Source organism: Lissotriton helveticus, chromosome 9 (genome assembly GCF_964261635.1).
Source record: "Lissotriton helveticus chromosome 9, aLisHel1.1, whole genome shotgun sequence".
In the NCBI taxonomy this organism is placed as follows: domain Eukaryota; kingdom Metazoa; phylum Chordata; class Amphibia; order Caudata; family Salamandridae; genus Lissotriton; species Lissotriton helveticus.
The window spans coordinates 811076224-811100840 of NC_136070.1; the positions used below are offsets into that span (position 1 = coordinate 811076224).

Genomic DNA, 24617 nt, shown 5'->3' on the forward strand with positions numbered 1-24617 from the left:
TTGTGGCTGGCGCCCCTCCCGCGCTTCGCTATCGCCTCCGCATAATGACATCGCTAGTGCTGGATATCTGTGCATGCTACTAAACACGCGATCGGCGGGTAGACATGCACAGGATATTTACGAGCTTCTGGATACGTTAAGGCCACTCTGACTCATGCTCACCGAGACGTGGTGGGGCGAATTCTCCAATCCAGATGTTGCCATGGCAATTCCGCCTGACTATAACATCTTCAGGAAGGATAGAGCCAAGGGAAGGGGTGGGGGAGTTGCTCTTGTGGTGAGGAAGGGCACGCCTTGTGCTATCTTGCCAGCAGATGACATCCGTGGCTCAGAGAGCCTCGCCTTTTCTATCACCCTGGCACCGCACCAATCAGCTAAGGGGCTATTGGTCTATAGACCGCCTGGTCCATCGGGCACGTTCTTTGAAGATCTTGATTCCGTGCTGCTGGGACTGGCCCTGAAAGCGGAACACTGCATTGTGGCTGGGGATTTCAACTTCCGGTTGGATGATCCGTCGGACCCTGCCGCTATTAAGCTTTCAGAGGCTATGACCCCACTGGGTCTGATCCCTTATTTGCAGGGGCCTACGCACGACAGGGGGCATACCCTGGACCAGGTGTTCTCGTCATCCCCTCTTGAGGGGATAGAGATCACCCCGGTACTGTGGTCAGACCATCTGCTTGCAAAATTTACCATCAAAGGCACAGTTAAAATGGCTGTTGCCTTTTCACAGCAGCAGGGTCGAGTCCATAGGGCTTACCACCTAGTGACCCCTGCGATGCTTGCCCAGGCAGCCTTGGCCCACCCCTGCCCTCTCACAAGCGACTTAGAGAGGGATCTGGATTCCCTGCTTGCGTGGCTGGCAGACAGGATAAATGATCTTGCCCCGGAATGGTCTCCCCGCTCGATACCGAAACGGGTCTCCGCTCCTTGGTTCACCGCAGCACTGTCTGCTACGCGGCAGCAGTGTAAGGTGGCCGAAAGAGCCTGGAGGGCACAAAATGACACAGGGGCTAAGCTGATCTATAAGTCGGCGGTTAAGGCCTATCACCGCGACATCCGCCTGGGGAAAAAAGCCTATTTGGCAGGGAGGATAGAGGCCGCGACCAACTCCTGTAAGGAGATTTTCTCCATTGTGAGAGAATTTACATCCCCACGGTCTAATATCTTGGATGAGAGGCCAGTTGACTCCTGGGCTTTGGATCTGGCTAATTTTTTTACTAGTAAGATCCAACTTATACAGGACTCCTTCCCTGCGGCTGCTCCAGTAGGATTGATTAACTGTGAGGCTAACCTGCCTCCTTTGACCTCGTCAGCTTCGACGTTGGGCGTGTTTCCACCTATTTCTGCCCCTGCCTCTCTAATACTTATGGGCAAGCTTAAATCGGGCTCGCCGCTGGACCCGTGCCCCGCTAAATTTCTGGCAAAAATGGCGGAGGTAATCAACCCACTGGCGAACCCGTTACTGAATCTCTCGCTGAGCCAGGGAGTGGTTCCGCAGGCCTAGAAGCAGGCAATGGTCATCCCGCTGCTAAAGAAGCCTGGTCTGGACCCAAAGGCCCCAGTCAACTATAGGCCTATCTCTCTGTTGCCGGCTCTCACGAAAGTTGTGGAAAAGCACGTTCAATCGGTGCTTTCCAATTTTCTAGAGACAAACGAGATTCTGCATGCCACCCAGTCCAAATCTCAGCACCGAGACCGCGCTCCTTGAGGTTTCAGAAACCATTAAAGGGATTCTGGACACGGGAGGCAGAGCCATGCTGGTGCTGTTGGATTTGTCGGCGGCTTTCGACACCGTCCCCCATGACGGCCTTCTCGCAAGACTCTATGAGATAGGACTGCGGGGGACGGTGCTCGGCTGGTTTTCTTCCTTTCTAGCGGGCCGCCGGCAAACGGTCTGGGCCTCGCCAGATTCCGCCGTGATGCCGCCATTGGGAGTCGGGGTCCCTCAGGGCTCTATTTTGAGCCCGACCCTTTTCAACATCTTTATGGCCCCCTTGGCGGCGCTGGTGGAGTCGTTTGGGGCCCAGATCGTATCCTACGCGGACGACACCCAGCTCCTCTTCTCGTGTAAGAGAGATGGGGACTTTGATGGGGAGAGTATCCGGGATTGCCTTGGGGCTGTTTTTCAATGGTTCCAACTAAACAGCCTCAAGTGCAATTCCGATAAGTCAGAGGTACTCTTCTTTGGGTGTACAACGGAGCCAGATTGGCAGGCTTGGTGGCCCATTAGTATGTTCCCTCCGTCTTGTTCATCCCAAATGGCGAAGAACTTGGGGGTCAAGATGGATAAGGGGCTAACGTTGAAGTCCCAGATCCTTGGGGTCTCGGGTATGTGTTTTGGCCTCCTCAAGATGCTGCGGAGGTTTCTCCCCCTTTTATCTGAGGAGCATAGGAAGCTGACTGTGCAGGCTCTGATCGGCTCTAGGCTAGATTATTCCAACGTTCTTTACCTGGGCCTGCCAGAGTATCTGCTACAGCGGCTTCAAGTGGTGCAGAATGCGGCTGCTAGAGCTGTCTTTGGCTTAAACAGACGTGCCAGTGCAGCTGGTCTGTTGCAGACGCTGCACTGGCTTCCAATCCGCAAACGGATTGCCTTCAAGGCCTTGACTTTGGCCTACAAGGCTCTCCATGCGGTTGGAGCCAAGTACCTCCAAAAGAGACTCGCATTCTACCACCCAGTCCGCTCTTTGAGGTCGGAATCCCTGCTCTTGGCGGTGGTCCCGCGAGTGAAAAAAGCTCGATTGGGAGGTCGATCCTTTGCATTTCTGGCACCACAGTTGTGGAACTCTTTGCCTCTCACACTTCGGGGAGCCACCAGCCTACTTGTTTTTAGAAAAGGTCTTAAAACCTGGTTGTTTAGCCAGTAGGCTATATAAATTCTGTCTGCCCTATTTTATTCCTGCTTTCTTTTAACTGTGTTGTGTTATTGTATGGCAGTCCTCTTTACTCAAAGCGCCGGGACACTCTTTTTGAGTAGCCGCGCGCTATACAAAAATAAATATAACATAACATAACATAACATCTGGAGGTGTAGGCCTCAATGTATAAGAGTCAATCCCCTCCTTAAGTCACACCATGAAAAACCACAGCCCTATTAATAAGTTGGCCAAAACCAATATTGTCATCAGGGGAGATGATTTTAATGGGTATGGCTGTGAGTGTGGAAGGCTTATGGGGCCTACTGGGTCATCGAAGTCCCAGTCATCTTGTGGTACAGGCTGTGGGTCTGTCAACGGATCCATAGGGTCGCACCCTCCCTGTAAATCATCATCATCATTATTTTGTGGTGGTGTATGTGGTGGAGATGGTACAGGCTGTGGTGTAGCTGGGAGAGGAAGTGGATTAGAAGGATGTACAGGAGAAGAAGGATGTATAGGTGAGGTGGCACATTCCTTCTTCACAGGAGTATGTGGTTTCTTGCTGTTGGATGGCACAGCTATAACATGTCCTGTTTTGGGATCAATGAGGATTTTCTTCTGTTTAGGATCGATATAATCCGGATGAAACAGTTCCTCTTCGTCGATAACCGCTTTCGGCGCCGGTTTCTTCGGGTCAGAGCGTGGTTTAATTCTGTGGTCTTTGTCCTTAGGAGTCGTGGAAGAATCATTTGGCGCTGTTTTCGGTTCCGAAGACTTGGGTTTCGAAGCCGAAACATGTTGTTTAGGCTTGGAAGTGTTCAGAGCCGGGTTATCACTAGGCTTGGGCAGGCCGGTTTGTCTTTTGGCGTTGACCGAATCGAAACCGGTTTCGGAGTTGAGTGCCCTTTCGGCTTTGGTATCGAAGGCGCCGGTGGTAAGATCACATGTGGTTTACTCGGTACCGAGCTACCGGAAGGCATATATTTTTTCTTTGGAGCCGAGCTCAAAGGCGGAGCTTCTGAAACATGTTTTCGGTCGCGACTGGGGCCCGCAGGCGAAGTCTTGACCAGTGCATTTTGTCAGGTTGGGGTTGGGGCAGTAGCACTCACTTGTTGACCAGGAGAAATGGGGTCATCTGAGTCCTCCGCATCTGCCTCCGACAAGATTTTGAGATCTTCGGAATCTTCTTCAGGGACATCTGGGCCTTCCTCAAAGATGTCCACTGGTTCCGGAGCTGATCTCTGCGCCATGATGTGTTGTCGAGCCCGACGATCACGAATAGTCTTTTACGATCAAAAGGAGGCGCAGGCTTGGCAGCTGGCCTCGTGGTGTTCTGGCGAGAGACACAGGTTACAGACCGTATGATGGTCAATGTGTGGGATATTTGCTCCACATTGGGGGCATTTTTTGAAGGGCGTCCTTTCCATGAGCCGTAGGCCCAGTGGCGTCGAAAACCGCCAGGGCCAGGGTCAACAACCAGAATCGAATAGATGAAGGTCGCGTCGAAGTTTAGATTTGAAGATTTATAGATGTTTTGCGCGTCGAAAAAGTTATGAAAGGAATATGCTACTTACCAGTATGCATCTGTTCTTGGCATGTAGGGCTGCTGACATTTATATCTGTGCATAGATCGCCGCCTAGTGTTGGGTCCGGATGATTGCACATTGTTGTCCTGGAAGAGTCTTCGAAGTATCACGAGATAGCTGGCTCCTCCCCTGGACTACAGTGCGCATGGGCATTCTCTCCATCCTCAGATTGTTTTTCGCCATTGTGGCAGAGATGGAGTATGATACAGTAAGTGATGACCATGCCTGAGAATAATTCTGAGTGCTACAGCTGCGACAGGCACCGGGGAGGAGGGCGGGCGATATAAATGTCAGCAGCCCTACATGCCAAGAACAGATGCATACTGGTAAGTAGCATATTCCGTTCGAGGCATGTGGGCTGTTGAATTTATATCTGTGCATAGAATAAATAGCAGTATCCTCCTTAGCGGCGGTTGCCCGTGCCAGCTGCAGCAGTCTGGAAAAGAGTTCTGAGAACAGCCTGACCTACAGCTGCTTGCTGTTTGGAGTGTACATCCACGCAGTAGTGTTTGGTGAATGTGTGTATGGTGGTCCATGTGGCTGCTCTACATATATCCTCTAGAGGAATGTTACCTAGGAAAGCCATGGATGCCCCTAACTTAAGTGTGGAATGGGAACTGTTAATGTGCGTTTAGCCTTTCGATAGCAGATCTGTATGCACTTAACAATCCATCTGGCTATACCTGAAATCTTTAGTCCTGTCTATGTAATACAGGAGAGCTCTTTTAACATCTAGTGTGTGCAGTGCTCTGTCTGCCACTGAATCAGGATTTGGGAAGAATACTGGCAGTTCAATTGTTTGGTTAATGTGGAACTGTGACACCACCTTAGGCATAAATTTAGGGTTGGTACGCAGCACTACCCTATTAGCATGAATCTGAATGAAAGGCTCCTGAATAGTATTTGTATTTGTATTTGTACTGGGTTTTATATCGCGCCAACTCACCGACAGGTCTCAAAGCGCTACTAACCAAGTGCAGCAACAAGAAGCAAGATGACTATAGAGAGATTCTAGAATACCAGATACTAGGAAGTAAATGCGTCTTTGAAGAGTAGAGTCTTCAAAGACTTCCTGAAGTGGAGGAGGTTGGGCTCTCTACGAAGCACCTCCGGTAGCTTATTCCAGATGATCGGAGCCTGAACTGAAAAAGATCTGCCTCCTTTAGTTGCCAGCTTGAAGCGTGGACAGGACAGCAGGAAGGAACCGGAGGATCGTAGGGCGCGCTTGGGTTTGTATAATTCAAGTCTCTCTTTTATATAGGCTGGCGCCTGTCCATGGATTGCTTTGTGACAGATGCACATGCTCTTAAACTCAACTCTTTGCACCACAGGCAACCAATGAAGCCTGTAGAGCAAGGGGGAAGCATGAGTCCGCCTTGGCACACCAAATATCAGGCGTGCTGCGTCATTCAGAGTAACCTGAAGACGGTTGGATAGATTTTTTGGGAGGCCAAGATATAGCGCATTGCCATAATCGATTCTCGACACTATTGTAGCTGAGACAATGGTTCGCAGCATATTCCATGAGAGTAAAGGAACGAGCTTCCGCAGTTTCCTGATTAGGTGAGGGCTTGCAGCTCACTAACCCGTCTTAGGGATGTGATCGCGACCAGAAAAGCCACTTTCCATGTTAGAAATTGTATTTCACAAGAGTGCAGAGGTTCAAAGGGTGGACCCATTAGTCTGGTGAGAACTATGTTTAGATTCCAGACAGGCGAAGGCGGGTGTCTCGGAGGAATTACCCTTTTGAGTCCTTCCATAAAAGCTTTAATGGCAGGCACTTTGAAAAGGGAAAGGTGTTGTCTGTTCTGCAGATAAGCTGCCATTGCAGCCAAATGTATCCTGATGGAACTATAGGCCAGATTGCATCTGTATAGGTGCAATAAATAACCTATGATGTTTTGTGTTGATGCATCTAGCCAATTTATGTTATTATTGGAACAATAAATGACAGAACGTTTCCATTTTGCCGCATAGCACGCCCAGGTTGTAAGCCGCCTGGCCTCCTTGATGATGTCCATACATTCAGGGGACAGATTCAGGTACCCAAACTCTATGACCTCAGGAGCCATATTGCAAGGCTCAACTGTTGCGGATCTGGGTGCTGAATGTCTCCATGGCTCTGAGTGAGTAGACTGGGAGTGAGTCGCAGTCGCTGGTGGGGCACCACTGAAAGTTCTAGGAACGTGGTGTACCATGCTTGTCTTGCCCACGTTGGAGCAACTAGGATGAGTGTCATGGAGTGCCGCCGCAGTTTGCGCGCTACCAGCGGTATGAGCGGTGCTGGAGGAAAAGCGTACGCAAATCTGTTTGACCAGTTCATCCATATCGCATTGCCCCGAGACTGCGGGTGTGGGAACCTGGCGGCGAAGGTGCGGCATTTTGCGTTTTCTTGTGTGGCAAATAGGTCTATCTCTGGATTACCCCACTGCTGGAAATACGGTTGTAGCACTGAGGGATGTATCTCCCACTCGTGCATTTGATGGCTGTGCCTGCTGAGCAGGTCCGCCATCTGGTTGTCCTTGCCTGGGAGGTGTTCTGCCATGAGGAACATGTTCCTTTGAATGGCCCACTTCCACATGCTCTGTGCTAGTTGTGACAATTGTGGAGAGTGTGTCCCTCCCTGCTTCTGGATGTAATACATAGCAGTCATGTTGTCCGTCCGGATCTGCACGACTTTGTTGCACAAATGCAATTTGAACGCCTTCATTGCCATGAAGATTGCCATCAATTCCAGCAGGTTGATGTGCATCTTTTGCTGCTGCGTCGTCCATAGGCCCTGCACTGTGTAATGGAGGACATGCGCTCCCCAGCCCTGGAGAGATGCGTCCGCCGTCAGCACTATCTGTGGCACAGGCTCTTGGAACGGTCGTCCCCTGCAAAGATTTTGTGTGTTCCACCAATGCAGAGAGTTGTATGCACGACCGGTCACCAACACTAAGGCCTTTAGTTGTCCCTGAGCCTGGTTTCACTGTCGTGCCAAGCACTCCTGAAGCGGACGCATGTGCAGCCTCGCGTGTGGGACTATAAAGATGCAGGAGGCCATCATGCCTATCAGCTGCATAAACACTTGCGCTGGGAGTGAGTGTTGGGGCCTGAATTTTTGAATCAGCACTTGCATGCTGTTGACTCTTGCTGAGTTTGGCTGTGCTGTTGCTGTCAGAGTGTTTATATCTGCGCCTAAGTACTGTTGAAGATGCGCGGGTTGAAGATGAGATTTCTGGTCATTTAGTGAAAAACCTAGACTGTGTAGGAGGTGACTTGTGCGGGACATGTGGCTGGCACATTGCTGGGCCGACTTCGCTTGGATAAGCCAGTCGTCCAGATAAGGATAGACATGGATGTGTTGTCTCCGAAGGTGCGCAGCTACTGTTGCTAAGCACTTGGTAAACACTCTGGGGGCTGTAGTGATTCCGAAAGGCAGGACCTTGAACTGGTAATGCAGGTTGTTTATGGTGAACCTGAGATATTTCCTGTGACTGGTGTGAATGTGAATGTGGAAATATGCATCCTTTAGGTCTAGGGTTGCTAGGAAGTCCCCCTGACTGAGCAATGGTAGAGCTTGCTGCAAAGTGAGCATGTGAAAACGTTCTGACAGGATGTATTGGTTCAGGGGTCTGAGGTCTAGAATGGGCCTGAGAGACCCGTCCTTTTTTGGTATTAAGAAGTACAGAGAGTACACCCCTGTACCCTGTTGTTCTAAAGGCACGAGTTCCATGGCCCCTTTTTGCAGCATGGAGATGACTTCTTGCTGCAATAAGTGCATGTGCTCTGCGGACATAGGACGGTGCCTTGGGGGTATGTTGGGTGGAGTGGAGGGTAGTTCTAGACAATATCCGTATTGTATAAGCTGTCTCACCCACCTGTCTGTGGTAATGCCTTCCCAGACTGGCAGGAACTGCTGAAGTCTTCCCCCGACCGGTGTTATATGGTCTGGGGGCAGTGACAAGACGTCACTGTTTATTGGTGGCGGAGGATCTGGCATTATTATTTCCCCGTCCTCTGCCTTTGGTGCTGTTCCCACGGTATCCACCCCTATTGTTCTTGTTATAGGTGGTTTGTGTGCCTCCTTTATTGTATTGTGCTTGCTGCGATGTTTGTCCCCTAGAAGCTCCCCTGTTACCGGAGCGACGAAAGGAACCGCCCCTGAACTGTTGTGACTGTAGAGCTCCCATGGACTTGGCAGTTTCCGTGTCTTTTTTAATTTTTTCTTGGGTCGTGTCTACATCAGGACCAAATAGAAAGTCAGGGTTAACTGGCTGATGAAGCAGAGTTGTTTGGATTTCTGACTTGAAACCAGATATGCGGAGCCAGGCATGCCTTCTGAGCATCACACTAGTGTTGATGGCCCTAGCTGCTGTGTCAGCTGCATCCAACGCACATTTAATGGATGCGTTTGAGATTAGCTTCCCCTCCTGTATCAGCATTTCTGCTCCCTCCTTGTAAGCATCAGGCAGGTGTTGCAGTAGCTGCTCTAACGTGTCGTAATGAGCCCTATCATATCTGGCTAATAGGGCCTGTGTATTTGAGATTCTCCAAATATTAGCCGCTTGAGCTGCTACACGTTTGCCAGAAGCTTCCAAGATCTTGGATTCTTTGTCCGGAGGAGGAGCATCACCACTGGTCTGAGAGTTCGCTCTCTTACGAGCATTAGCCACCACCAAGGAGTCCAACGGGAGCTGGCCTTTGATATACGTAGGGTCCACAGGCGCAGGCCGGTACTTCTTTTCAATCCTGGGGTTCACAACCCTTGCCTTTGTTGGTTCTTTAAAGATGTCACTAGCGTGTTTGAGCACACCTTTAAGCATAGGCAACGTCTTCGCTGATCTTTCTGAAGTCGAGAAGGTATCAAACAGAAAGTCTTCCTCTACTGGGTCAGCGTGCATATCCACATCATGGTTAAGGGCTGCCCTCTCAATCAATGCGTTAAACGCAGCAGTATCCTCATTAGGTGATGTTTTGACCACATAGGACTGAATGTCAGGCGCGGTGTGTGGCTCATCAGGGTTAACAGGGTCAGTCCATGGTTGGGACTCCTCTTGATCCGTGTCAATAGGATAATTAAACTGTTCTTCATTGTACCCTTCCTCTACATCTTCAGTGGCATGTGTGGGAGAATAGGTACAGTCTTGTCCAAAGGGCTGTATAGGTTCAAAAAGAGTAGGGTAGGTGGCAAAGTCCCTCTTCTTTTTGAGTGGAATTTTGTATGACTCCATAGGATGTTCTGGAATGATTTTCCTTTTGTAAATTGTCAGTCTTCCAGACTCGGAGTCGATGAATAGTTTGGACTGATTATCATAGGATGGCGCCTGGAACTGAACGTCCTCCTCCATGGGCTGAGCTTGTGAGGCCTCCGACAACGATTTCGATGCGTCAGTGCCCTTTTGGAGCCGGACCGCCTTAGGTTGTGCGGTTGGGGGCAGTCCGTACTTTATCGACGCCGTAAGCATTGAAGACGGACTGACCTGCTTCGAGGGAGGCGTTGATTTCGATCCGACCGACTTCGACTGATCAGCATGTTGTTTATGGCCATGCGTCGACTTGAGCTGTTGGTGCGCAGCAGGTACGCTCCTTTGCTTCGACTTGATATGTTCTTTCGGGTCGATTTTGGTTTTCGACTCGAAGGCCTTGACCATTAGTGGCTTCCAAAGCTTCGGATCGAGGGTCTTTTGAGTCTTGAATCCTCTGGTAGCGTCGCCATCTTTGGACCCTGACGTCGACGACGTGAGCGTGACGTGCTTGACTGTAGAGACGGGCTTAGTCGCTCCGAACTTCAGGTCGACACCCCCTTTCGACCCCGAGGGGTCGATGACACTTTTGACTTGGTCGGTTCCGAAGTCGTCGATCCGATGACTGTTTTCACCAGTTTCGGTTTCGATTTAGTCTCCTTCGGTTTCGATTTTTCCACTGATTGTGGTTGATCGACCGATGGCTCTTTCGAAATGTTCTTAGCCGGGCCTGGAAGCGGGGCTATAGAACGTGGATGAAGATCTTGGCTAATGCCTTCCGGCGATGCCTCGACCTGAGCCGTGGAAGGTACAGAGTCTTTATTGGGCCCCGCTACTGCGGTTGGGCCTTGCTCATCGCTTGAGTCGTCGCCGACGGCTCCGATGGCTTGTGCGTCGTCTCCTACCTCGACGATGTCTTCATCATGGACGTAGATTTCTCCTTCGTCCTCATCATAGTTCGAGTTTTGATCCGACGCGGGATCCGACTGTTGATCAGGATCCTCTTCTTCAACACCCTCATCGTCGCCAGCCTCGAAGATGTCCTCCGGGTCGGGCGCTGACTCCCGTGCCGCACGTCGAAGCCGAAGAGTTTTCTTCGACCTGAATCGAGAACAGGCCATGCAGCTGGCCTCGTCGTGGTCCGGTGATAGACATTTATTGCACACCGGGTGCACATCGATGTGAGGGTATTTGAAGTTGCAAACGGGACATCGTTTGAATGGACTCCGTTACATCGTCGATCGTGGATGGGGCCTTTGGTGTCGAAAGGCAAGCGGCCTTCGACGTCCGGCTCGAAGAACTGGAACAAGTACGAGGCACCGAACGAAAGACAATACCGACGCCCCGAAGGCCTTTAGGCCTCGTCAAAAAGTTTTTATATTGAATATGCTACTTACTAGTATGCATCTGTTCTTGGCATGTAGGGCTGCTAACATTCATATCTTAGCATTAGATCGCCGCCTAGTGTTGGGTCCGGATGATCGCACATTGTTGTCCTGGAAGAGTCTTCGAAGTATCCTGAGATAGGTGGCTCCTCCCCTGGACTACAGTGCGCATGGGCATCGGCTCCATCCCCAGATTGTTTTTAGCCATTGTGGCAGAGATGGAGTGTAAAGTGTAAGGATGTCCATGCTAATGATTGAATGCAAGAGTATGTCTGCAGCTGCGACAGGCACCGGGGAGGAGGGTGGGCGATATGAATGTTAGCAGCCCTACATGCCAAGAACAGATGCATACTGGTAAGTAGCATATTCAGTTCGAGGCATGTGGGCTGCTAAATTCATATCTTAGCATAGAATATATAGCAGTCCCTCCATTAGCGGCGGTTGCCCGTGCCAGCTGCAGAAACCTGAAAAAGTGTCTTGAGAACAGCCTGCCCAACAGCTGCTTGCTGTTTGGAATGCACATCAACACAGTAGTGTTCTGTAAAGGTATGTGGTGTAACCCATGTGGCTGCTCTGCAAATATCTTCTAAAGGAATGTTTCCAAGGAAAGCCATGGATGCCCCCAATTTGCAAGTGGAGTGCGCCCTTGGGGGTATTGTTAAGGTGCGTTTGGCCTTTTGATAGCAGATCTGGATGCACTTAACAATCCATCTGGCTATTCCTGCTTTGGAAATAGGGTTGCCCTTGTGCTGTGGCGAAAAGGCAACAAAAAGTTGTTTTGATTTCCTAAAGTGTTGTGTCCTGTCAATGTAGTACATCAACGCCCTCCTAACGTCCAAGGTGTGGAGCATTCTTTCCGCCACCGTTTGTGGGTTTTGGAAGAATGCAGGCAAGTCAATAGTTTGGTTGAGATGAAACTGTGACACCACCTTCGGAAGGAATTTGGGGTTAGTACGTAGTACCACCCTATTTGGATGAATTTGTATGAGTGGCTCTTGGATTGTGAGCGCTTGCAGCTCACTGACGCGTCTCAGTGACGTGATAGCGATAAGGAAAGCCACTTTCCATGTTAGGAACTGGAGCTCACACGAGTGTAGTGGCTCAAAAGGTGGGCCCATCAGCCTGGTGAGGACCACGTTGAGGTTCCACACCGGAGCTGGTGGTGTTCGGGGGGGGAATGACTCGTTTCAGACCCTCAAGGAAGGCCTTAATGGCAGGCACTCTGAAGACAGAGAGATGCTGCCTGTTCTGAAGATAAGCTGCTATGGCGGATAGATGTATCCGAATAGAAGTGTACGCTAGATTGCACTTGTAAAGGTGTAACAGATAGCAAATGATGTTAGGGATAGATGCATCTAGCGGGTTTATGTTATTGGCTGTACAGTGAATGACGAAACGCTTCCATTTTGCAGCATAGCACGTTCTGGTAGTCGGCTTCCTTGCCTCCTTGATAATGTCCATGCATTCCGGAGGTAGGTGGAGGTAGCCAAACTCTAGGACTTCAGGAGCCAGATCGCCAGGTTGAGCTGTTGCGGATCTGGATGCTGAATGTCTCCATGGTTCTGCGTCAAAAGCTTGGGCGTTAGGCGCAGCCTTTGATGCGGCACCACTGAGAGCTCCAGAAACGTGGTGTACCATGCTTGGCGCGCCCACGTTGGAGCAACTAGGATGAGTGTCATCGAGTGCTGCCGTAGTTTTCTTGCCACCAGCGGTATCAGAGGTGTTGGTGGAAAAGCGTACGCAAATTTGCCTGACCAGTTCATCCATATCGCATTGCCCTGCGACTGTGGGTGAGGGAACCTGGCGGCAAAGTGTTGGCATTTTGCGTTTTCGTTTGTGGCAAACAGGTCTATCTCCGGATGACCCCACTGCTGGAAGTAAGGGTGGAGTACTGATGGGTGTAACTCCCACTCGTGCATTTGATGGCTGTATCTGCTGAGCAGATCCGCCATCTGATTGTCCTTGCCCGGGAGGTGTTCTGCCATGAGGAAAATGTTCCTTTGAATGGCCCACTTCCACATGCTCTGAGCCAGAAGAGACAGCTGTGGCGAGTGGGTGCCTCCCTGCTTTTGAATGTAGTACATCGCTGTCATGTTGTCCGTCCGGACTAACACTACCTTGTTGCACAGATGTACATTGAAGGACTTGTGCGCCATGAAGATTGCCATCAGTTCTAGATAGTTGATGTGCATCTTCTGTTGCTGCGTCGTCCATAGTCCCTGCACTGTGTAAGTGAGCAGATGAGCTCCCCATCCCTGGAGAGATGCGTCCGTTGTCAGGATAATCTGTGGCACTGGCTCTTGGAACAGTCGGCCCTTGCAAACGTTGTGTGGATTCCACCAATGCAGAGAGTTGTACGCCCGACTGGTAACCAACACTAGGTCTGTCAATTGTCCCTGAGCCTGTGTCCACTGATTTGCTAAGCACTCCTGGAGCGGGCGCATATGCAAACGTGCGTGAGGGACTATGAAGATGCAGGAGGCCATCATGCCAATCAACTGCATGAACACTCTCGCTGGAAGCGAGTGCTGTGGTTTGAACTTTTTGATTAGAGACTGCATGCTGTCTATCCTGACCTGGTTTGGCTGAGCCATGGCCGTTAGGGTATTGATTGTTGCGCCCAGAAACTGCCGGACGTGTGCCGGCTGAAGGTGCGACTTTGGGTAGTTCAGCGAGAAGCCCAGATTGTGAAGGAGGTGAATGGTAGTCGACATGTCCGCGGCGCACTGTTGTTCCGACTTGGCTTGAACGAGCCAGTCGTCTAGGTAGGGGTAGACATGGATGTTCTGCCTCCTGAGGTGCGCCGCCACCGTCGCCAGACACTTGGTAAACACTCTTGGGGCGGTGGTCACTCCGAAGGGTAGGACTTTGAACTGATAATGCCTGCCTTGGATGGTGAACCTGAGATATTTCCTGTGGGACGGGTGTAGTGGTATGTGGAAATAAGCATCCTTGAGGTCTAAGGTTGCCAAGAAGTCCCCTTGGTTTAACAAGGGAAGAATCTGTTGCAGTGTAAGCATATGGAAATGTTCTGACAATATATACAGGTTGAGGGGACGCAGATCTAGAATGGGTCTGAGAGATCCGTCCTTCTTTGGAATAAGGAAGTACAGGGAATATACCCCTGTGCCTTCCTCCTCCACTGGCACGAGCTCGATTGCGCCTTTTTGCAGCATCACCACTACTTCCTGCTGCAATAAGTGCAAGTGCTCTGCGGACATAGGCCGTTGCCTTGGTGGAATGTTGGGTGGAGTGGACTTTAACTCTAGACAATAACCGTACTGGACAAGTTTTCGCACCCACCTGTCTGTGGTGATGTTTGTCCAGACTGGCAGGAACTGCTGGAGTCTCCCCCCGACAGGTGTTAAATGGTCAGGGGGCAGTGACAGAGAGTCACTGTTTGTTTGGGGCAGAGGAACGGGTGTTGTTGTTTCCTCTGGTGCTGTTTCCGCGATAACCCCCTTTATTCTGCTTGGGGTACGAGGACTGTGCTCCACCTCTATTGAACTGAGATTGTTGACCCATCTGTCCTCGGGTGACTCCACGTGCACCTGAGCGATGAAAATTGTTGCCCCGGAATTGTTGTGACTGAAGGGCCCCCATAGATTTAGCTTGTCTTTTTTAATCTTTTCGAGGGTGGTGTCAACATCAGGAACAAACAGTCTATCAGGATTGACGGGCTGGTTTAGTATTGTAGTTTGAATGTCCGGTTTAAACCCTGATATGCGTAGCCACGCTTGTCGTCTCAGCATGACGCTAGTGTTAATGGCCCGTGCTGCTGTGTCTGCGGCATCAAGTGCACACGTTATGGCTGCGTTGGAGATGAGTTTTCCCTCCTCTATAAGCAGTTTGGTACCCTCTTGAAACTGCGGAGGCAAGTGTTGTAAAACTTGTTCTAGGGTGTCATAATGCGCCCTATCATAACGTGCCAATAGCGCCTGTGTGTTTGCAATACGCCAGAAATTGGCCGCTTGCGCAGCTACTCTTTTGCCCCCTGCCTCAAGCACTTTAGACTCCTTGTCTGGGGGAGGAGCTTCACCCGTTGTCTGGGAGTTTGCCCTCTTGCGGGCATTTGCGACCACAAGAGTCTAGTGGCAACTGTCCCCGAATGTATGCAGGGTCCGCAGGTGCTGGTCTGTATTTTTTCTCGATGCGTGGATTGACCACCCTCGCCCTAGTGGGCTCTTTAAAGATGTCTGCAGCATGTTTAAGGACACCTTTGAGCATAGGCAGTGTCTTTACTGTTCGTTCAGAGACTGAAAAAGTATCAAACAGGAAATCTTCCTCCACTGGGTCAGCATGCATGTCCACATCATGATTAGCAGCTGCCCGTTCAATGAGTGCATGAAAACCTGCAGAGTCTTCTGTTGGGGATGCACGTGCACTGAAAGGCTCTGGGTCCTGCCCCACATTCTGTATCCCTTGGTCACCTATATCATCATAGGAATCCTGCTGTGCATCTGGTTCATTGTTGGGAAAAGTGTACTGGTCATCTTCTCCATATCCCTCCCCCTCAGAGTGGTCAGGGGAAGGTGTTGGGCTCCTTCTAGGAGGAGGCTGGATAGGTTCAATGAGGGCTGGAGCGTCCTGTGCAAGCCTCTTCTTCTTTAGAGGGATAACATAGGAGTCTACTGGTTGGGAAGTGATTTTCCTCTTGTAAAGGGTCAACTTGCCAGTGTCTGCGTCGATAAAACGCTCAGAATCGTCTCCTGCGCCGATTTGTCGACCTGATATTCCCCCAGACGTGGACGACTCCGATGCCTTTGGCGCCGTCTTTGGCGCAAAGGCCTTTGGTGCTTCCTTCGGTGGGAGAAGGAAGAGAAGTTTGCCAGCAGACTTTGCCGGTATGTCCATGGGCGTCTGATGAGACTGCGCCGGCGTCGCAGAGGACTTGTCTCGAATTCTCTGGAGCGAAGTGGCGATGAGGGATGCGTCAGTCACAGCGGCACTTGGCGCCGACGAGGAGGCCTTCACCTTGCCTTCGGATCCGACGTCTTGTGGGCCCTTTGGAGTTTTAGACGTAGATGCTGCAGCTGTAGACGCAGAGTCTTTGGACCGATGTGTAGAGCTTCCACTTTTCGATCCGTGTGATTTTGCAGGCTCCGTCTCAACCCCGCGTCCGACTAACGACGTTCCAGTCGGTACCGGAGTCTTGTCGCTTGCTTTGGCGGACTTTGACGGCGTCGGACCGGTGGACCCGTGCCGGACGACCTTCTTAGAGGATGCCTCCTCTGCCGATGACTTCGGCACTGTCGAATCGACAGTCTTCTTCGACTTCTGTGGACCGGATGCCGACGGAGTCGATGAGGTAGCAGGCTTTGGTGTTTTAGGTTGGACGACCGCCATCTTAGGTACACTCGAATCCGTTAGTTTCGGTTTTGTTTTCGGGTCGGCCATTTTAGGTGTAGTCGATACCGTTGGTTTTAGTTTCGGTTTCGATACGGGCTGCGTAGCAAGTATGTCCGTGGCCGGGCCTGAAGGCGGGGCCGTGGCTTGCGGTACGGGGTCTTGGGTAAGGCCGAGTGGCGATCCCGTGACCCGACCCTGATCCGTGTAACCTTCGGGGCATAGCTCATCCTCCGAGCTATCTTCCGCGGCCCCATAAACTTCCTCGACGTCCCCTACCTCGTCGACGTATTCAAGGCCTTGACCCACGACTCCATCGTCGTCTTCTGGATCCGCCTCGACCTCCGTCTCGGGCGGGGAGATTTGAAGATGATGGCTTAGGGCCTCTTCTTCCTGGTCGCCGAAGATGTTTTCTGGATCCGGGGCCGCTTGTCTCGCCTCAAGGCGCACCGAAGCTTGAGCGTCTTCTTTGACCTGAATCTGGAGCAGGCCATGCAGGTCTCCTCGTTATGGTCTGGCGAAAGGCATTTGTTACAGACCGGGTGCACGTCGATATGCGGGTATTTTGACCCGCATAGTGGACAGTATTTAAACGGGCTCCGCTCCTTGCTGAAAAGTTTTGGTCGTGTTGCGATGAGAAGGCCTCGATGTCCGAAGAGTAATACGACTCCGCAGATTCCGACTCAAAGAGACGGAAGAACTCGAGACCGTACGCAAACAATACCGACCTTGTGAAACGAAGGCCTTTTGGCCTTAAAAAAGCTAAGTTTCTCGGTTCCGACAGAGAGACGTCGAGACCGCATCCGAACCCAATGGCGGAAAAAAACAATCTGGGGATGGAGCCGATGCCCATGCGCACTGTAGTCCAGGGGAGGAGCCACCTATCTCAGGATACTTCGAAGACTCTTCCAGGACAACAATGTGCGATCATCCGGACCCAACACTAGGCGGCGATCTAATGCGAAGATATGAATTTAGCAGCCCACATGCCTCGAACATATATATTCCGAACGAGAGTTAAGAAGTACATCCGAACCCAATGGCGGAAAAAAACAATCGGAGGATGGAGAGGATGCCCATGTGCACTGTAGTCCAGGGGAGGAGCCACCTATCTCGTGACACTTCGAAGACTCTTCCAGGACAACAATGTGCAATCATCCAGATCCAACACTAGGCGGCGATCTATGCACAGATATAAATTCAGCAGCCCACATGCCTCGAACACGCTGTTTCCAGATCCTGCCACTGTTTCTGCATTCTCAGAGTCTTCAGACTCCTGAAATACCCCCATGGCTTCTGGGTTTTCCTGTTCCAAGTAGAATTCCTGGTTTTCCTCTTCTTCTTGTGTCTCTGGTGTTAAGGGAGGGTCCAAATCTTCTACCTCCTTTTTCATCCAGTCCTTTTGGCGTTGAGGCTTTTTGTGGGGTTCGGAATTCCAGAAGGAAAGCATCAAAATTCCCTTTCTTTTTAAATAAAGCTGCCATTTCTGCCTTGAGACGCGTTTTCTTTCTTAAAATTTCATCTGTTCTTTGTGGTTAAGCATCAATTTTCTCTGACATTGAGGAGTCTGTCGCGGATGTGTCGATCAATTATTTCTTTTACACCTCCTGCAGTCTTTCACTGTCGAAACGTCTCTACTTTCAGCATTTTTAGACGTAGTCTTTTCGAGAGGTTACCTCATGTGGTGTCCCAGCCGAAGGATCCGAGGGGTTCTTTAGGTTTTGAATTGCCTTTTCAGCGATTTTTTCAATGTCAAGACCCCCTTTTGCGTTTTTGAGTCTGTTGTTTAAGACTCTGCCCCTGAATGTTTTTTCGGCGTTACCCAAGATCTTTTTTCTTTATGCTTGTGCAATTCCCTCTCAGCATCCGACTCTTTTCCTTCAGCCCCTTCGGCGATGAAATACTTGTAGTCACTCAACAAACCCAGGTCCTTTAATAATAGCTCCTGCTTCTGACCCTGCATGGCAGGGTATGGCTGTCTCCGTTTTTGTTGTGGCCTCAGCATTTTCAAATTGAACCCTGTACAGGCATCACAGTCGTCGCTCTTATGGTCAAGTGATAGACAAAGGTTACACACCTGAAGTTAACTTTTATTGGCAAATTCATGGTGGCACTTTGAGCAGAATTGGAACAGAGTCTTCTCCGTCACATGTTCAGGGAGCCCCCTGTACGGGCATTCTCTGAAATAGTCACAGCATCTTTGATTGTTGATAGAAAGCCCCACAGTATTGCTATTCACTCTTCTTCTGGTTTTCTTCGACAAACTTAGTCTAAATTTCTAATTTTTTCGCAGACTGGAAAGCCTTTAACTATGCTTTCAGACCCAACAACAGAAAAATCGATTCTGGAGATGGCGACCAAGCCTAGGAGCTTCCGGGGAGGTCGTAAGACGCCAGAGGAGGATGTGTAGGACACGAAAAGGTTCAATCGTCGATGCCCAAAATAAAAAAAGGACTACTACAGATAAAGAAGAATTCTGAGCCCACCCATTAGATGGCGAAATAATGCATAACATGTGAATCCAGAAAAGATTCACATTGCAAAACAAGTTCTATCAGTTTTAGAACACTGCACCAGTTGCATTTGCTTGAAAAAGTTTGTCACCTGCAGCTAGGTTATGTGAGCATGAAAAGAGGTTTGGATACTAATTAGAAGAGTCTAGAGACCTTTAGAGAGGCCAGAACAATTCTGGGGTGAAAGTTAGCACAAGAGAGCAGGTGACAAACAAGTAGCAAGTATCTTTAAAGGTAACCCTAATTAAGAAGAAGCAATTTAAAACTCATCTGTCCATCTCCTTTGGAGTGCAGGTAATCATTCTTTAAATCCACATTGTCTGTAACGATTAAACAACGTTAAGAGAAAGAAGAACAGAAAGCAGTACAAAGAACACAAGGGCTTGGGAGGGGAAGAAAAAGTAAAAATGAAGTCTTCTGGAACATTAGACACTGTTCCAGGCCAGGACTTACCAATATCTGGAATAACTTCATCTTCATCAGAATTGCTGTCTTCCTCAGAATCGTCCTCTTCATCTTTCTCGGGCAGGTTTTCGATCTCAGTTACTGTGCTGTCTTCATAGGTGTAGCCAATAGAAGCCTTCTTTTCAGACAGCCTGTAAAAACACAAATTGAATCCTATTGATAAAAAAATAACTGACCAAATCATAAACATGAAGTGAGTTGTAAAGTTATGCAATGAAGTGTGTGGACATTTTGCCATTGGAATTCAAACTAGGTGGAAAGGTGTGCGGGTGGATATCTTTGACCTAAATAGATGAAATTACACAAACAGCGCTGCAACTAAACTGATGTTTGTAAAAACTTATTGAAGAAACTGAGTCAGATACCATAGGTTAGTGGAAATGGAAAGGTTATACACTTGTAATCCTGGTTCTCATCCATGTGAAACCTCAAAGTCATAGGCACTGAACATTCTCTCACTGGCATCCCGGGGCACATTTTTTTCTCTCTTTGTAAAACAAAAACAAAAAAAACCTATATTTATATGTATATATAACTTTATACAATAGTACACTGCATATATGTTGGCAGCAGAAAGAAAAAGCTAAAATGGTTACATTTAATAACATTTTCATTTTTGAAAAGGAGTTAAATTACTAAACAATTATCACTAATAAAGTAGTAACTATAGATAATTCTTCACACAAACTATTTTTTAAAAGAGAAGGGAAGGGAATGTGTGACATTGTTATTCAATATGATGCACTGCAAGTCAAAAGAGAGACACCTGGCACTGTGTCTTTAAGATCCCCACAAAACGCCCAGCAATCCCATCATGGCCTACAAGTGACAGTTCGGTCAGATAATTTGTGCAGAAACATAGGATCCTTGGTGGTAATTGTTGAAGACGAAGGACTAGTTGTCCGGGGAGGTGGGAGGGTTGTTTATGACTTTGATGAGGATTACCACCAAAAAGATTTAAAATCAAAGGAGAATAAAATTTCCTTCGCTTTCGGGGGTCCTCGTCAAGTCATAAACACTGATTAGAACAGCAAGCCCATCCCATCAATAAGAGGACACAAAATAGAAAACATCTCCAACAATCACCTGAAAAGCTTCCTCAAAGAAGCCTGTCCTACTTGAGTATCCACTCTGGAGTCAAGTCAATCAAGCTTTATTCGGTGCATAATATACAATCATAAAAGCACTCTAATAAAAAAAAAGGTTACATCCCTAGTAATCATTAAAGTGATACTAATAAGATTTTTCTTAAGTACAGGCATTCCAGCTACAATCTCTATACAAGCTACTACTCCAATATCAATCACAGTTACTATCTTATAACAAAGAAAAAATTTATGAAACCAGACATAACATTTTTTTCGTTACAGAATTAAGTTAAAAGCATTCATAGAATACACATATAAAAACATTTTAATCCATACAGATATTAAAAACATCATTAAAAAAATTACATTTATAAAAACTTAAGACTCAAGGACTGGGGACCGTGCATATTGCATTTTTTGTGTTCATTTAGCTTATATAAACAATGGTGCTTACGTGATAAAGTGCAAAAAGTGTAAGGCAATGACTAATATCAGGATGAGAATTATAGCCCTTCAAGTGTTCATACATTATGGTGTTCATACGTTAAGGCTTCTAACTGAGAATTATCCTTTCTTCTCCAGATTGCCATTTGTATAAAACCAATAACTGCATTTCTAATTTTATCGTTTTCCAAACTACATATATAATTAAAGGCATGTTTATAATAATATAAATTATCTAAAAAAAGTGATTTTAAAACAGATTTCCAAACATCACGATAAAAACTACAAAAAAGAATAAAATGCAGCGTGGACTGAGGGGACTTTCCGTCACAAGGACAATTTGGAAGGTTATGACTCCACCTTCCCGAATCTAGGGAAAGCTATTAGATAGTGTATGGAGCCCAACCTTAGCCTGGTTAAAAAGTACTTATACTGGATGTTTCTTACCGAAGTATGGTATGGTGAATGCCCGTCAGTAGTGGTCGCTTCATTAACTCTTGCATGTTCCTTAGAAGTGACTAGCCTTGTCTTTAAGTCTCTTTTGCTATAAACCTGGATGGACAATGGCCCATGAAGATCAGGGTCCACCTTACAATCTTTTAAAAGATTACGAATATACTCTAGCCAGGGTATATTCCTGCTATGATCAAGGGCAAGGCAATCCATAATTATATACTTAGTCTCATCTTTCGCCCAGATTCCATGCCATAAAGTACTGCTGTGCTAATAAAATCGCTAATGTAAGGTGTGCACAGCTCTTTGTGAACTATATACGTGGTAGTGGAACTTGGAACTGCCAACACCCTTTTTTAAAAATTTGTTTTACGAGGGGGCGTGGCCAACTGCCGAGGGAAATGGCCGCACAGTAGCGAAGCTCCGTCGCACCACTCCCGTAAAATCCGCTATTGGAAGATTTGCCCTGAAAGAAAAGTGCTGTCACAAAGACTGGCTATTTCCTGCGGAGTGGTGTGCAGCTCCACCGATCCCGGTGCAGATCCAGCGAGTGCCTGCGGTGATCTCTATCCGGACCTGGGCCGCAGTCACTGAGGACATGCGGCGCACCCCGCGGCCTCTAACTGCCTGGATACGCTGGTGCCGTGGCACGTCCCCGGTTACCATCTCACGGAGGAGTCGCACATCCCCATATGTGTGAGACGACCTTGAACACCCACCAGAGGACCTGATTTTCTTGTTGTGGGGCAGGTGAGAGCACAGTAGCCCTGTTCTAAGGGTCGAAGGATAAGGACATGTTGTGGACACCAGAAGTATAGACTGCTAGCAATTGGGAGAGGCAGCACCCATCCAGAGTCAGTGTACTTGTCCACTGCTTTCAATAGGGCCACAACTTGCCAGTAGGAGCCATTCGTAGTGGTTGCGAGAGTAAGATACGCCTTTTCTGTGCCCCCCCATTTCACAGATCAAGCGCAGCCTGAAGTGCATCTTCCTTACTGCAGGTTCGACTGGTGAAACCCGACAGGCCGGATTGGGCTCTGTCCCTCACGCAGGCAGCAGCGAGTAGCCAGCTGGGCCCAACCTCTCCTTCGGTACGCCTGGCACACGGACTTCATTATGGTGAGCAACCGTAACGATCGTAACATGCTCCAGGCGAAGCTGAAAAAATATGCCTGACAAAAAGTTCAGGAGGAGGCACAGACTAATCCAAAATCGACGGGGCCCAGCCACTTTACAGGACATCTTAGTGGCCATAACAAGAGTACGCACTTCCTTGGAGGTCCGGATTGACACAGTCGCATTCGAGGTCTCCCTGAACAGGGCGGATATGTGAAAAATGGCTGAGAGCATCACAGAGGTGGAATCCACGACTAAGGGTTTTACGACTGATTCCGACCTCCTAAAACGCCAAGTCACAGATCTCCAAGTCAACCAGGACATGTTAGAACACCAACTTGATGATTATGAAGGCTGTAAGCGCCGCAATAATGTCCGTATACTAAGAGTGCCGGAACGTGCTGAGGGGCAAGCGGCGGACCGGTCCATAGAGAACTTAGTGCTGCAACATCTCCGACCTAAGGGCCTGTCCACATACTTCTCCATTGAGAGGGATCACAGTGGCAGATCCAAGTCCAGAGCACCACCCCAGGCCCATCCTGGCAAGGGTGTTCAACTTCAAAGTCCGGGACATAATACTCCACAAGGCGAAAGCAGCCCCGCCTGTCACCATTGACAACAGTAAAATTACCTTTTCCCCAGACTTCACGCTGAGAGTGAAAACAACACCATCGCTTCCTGGATGAGAAACACGCCCTGCGTGATCAAGAAATCAAATATGCTATGCTCTTTCCAGCAAAACTGCGCGTTGAATCCGAAGGGAAAACCTGGTTCTTCTCCAGCCCGAAGATGCATGGGACTGGCTTGAGGGCTGGCGCACGGTTGGGAAGTGGAATAATAAAGCAAGTCGTGGAACAGGGAATAAAGATCGGCTGAGCCGTCAGCATAGGTCCCCACCGGGTGGTGATGGTGCTACTGACAGTACCACGGAACAGCGACAGGCGGACTAAAGAAATTACCCCGTGTTCCGACCAGTAAGGTCAACAGCATAGAGTCTTCACAGACACAGGTCTGCTTGCTATGGGACAGCTCTGTAGCGGAACTTTATGGTTGCCTGACACCACTGCCAGTGGACTCAAAGACGTAACTATTAACTGTTGCAGGGTATTGCTGTCCCCTTGTAATCACAATTTGTCTGGGCCCAGTTTCATGTTCAGGGTAACATGTCAGTGCAAATGTTATAATACGAATCGATGCCCCAGGGAGTGGGGTTGGATCACGTTCCTGATTATGTTAAGGGTGGGCGATTATGTTAAAGGTGGGCGATAGTGTGAGAAAGTGGCTCTATATATACTGGACCAAAGTAAGGTGCAGTGTGTGTGTATAGAGGCCACCAACCACAGAAGTATAACGGAGGTTAAAGTCAGGGCTGACCTTACTCTCAAAAGTGGTAGCTTGGTCGAGCAGTAAGGCAGTACCAGAGGACAGTGTAAAGCATTTGTTCTACACACTCAGTCAGCAAAAGGTTTCACACACTCAAGGACTGAACTTCAGGCTAATTGTTTTTATATCAAAAGATATAGTTGTTTTATTTTTAGAACCAACAGGTATCAAAATATATACTTTTCTCAGTGATGAGTAATCTCAGGTTATTGCTTTGCAGAAAGGCAATGACTTTGTAAACGCAATAGGTACAGGGGTAGCAATGAGCTCAATGGGTTTTTCTACACAATTACAGTTGATTACTTTGCAGATTACTTTTGTAAATCCAAAACTGGATCCTAGATCAGTCCTGGGGTCTAAGCTGGAAACAGTTTAGTAAAAAACTTTTTGGTTATTGCAATGATTTTTAAGGAATAAAAAGGTAATTCAAAAGTTCCCACTAAGAAACTTTTCAGTGAAAATCTGGTAATGTTATCCAATAGGAGAAAATTCAGGTTACAGGTAAAGTATGTTCTCGTTACTTTTGTAATCCAGTACTGGGCTCCTAGGTCCAGCACTGGGATCTCTGCTTAAGACAGGTGAGTAATTACGTTTCAGTAGTATGTGCGAATTTGAAAGAATATTTCAAGTTTTCAAAAGTAGACAGAAGAAATTTCATAGAAAAGCAGACAATGGATTCCTATGGAGAAAATACAGGTTAATGGTAAACCCGGTTCGGATTACTTTTGTAGTTCAATACTGGGCTACAC

At 48.5% G+C, this 24617-nt stretch overlaps 1 protein-coding gene across 20 annotated transcripts in view; it reads right to left on the reverse strand.

The window, feature by feature from the left end:
- Positions 1–24617, reverse strand: part of CLASRP (CLK4 associating serine/arginine rich protein) — a 739455-nt gene that overhangs the window by 546820 nt on the left and 168018 nt on the right. For all 20 annotated transcript variants that reach the window (XM_078660953.1, XM_078660959.1, XM_078660947.1 and 17 more), the window contains one exon: positions 19373–19515. In XM_078660953.1, coding sequence (XP_078517079.1) covers positions 19373–19515 — 143 coding nt within the window. The remainder of the gene's footprint in view (positions 1–19372; positions 19516–24617) is intronic.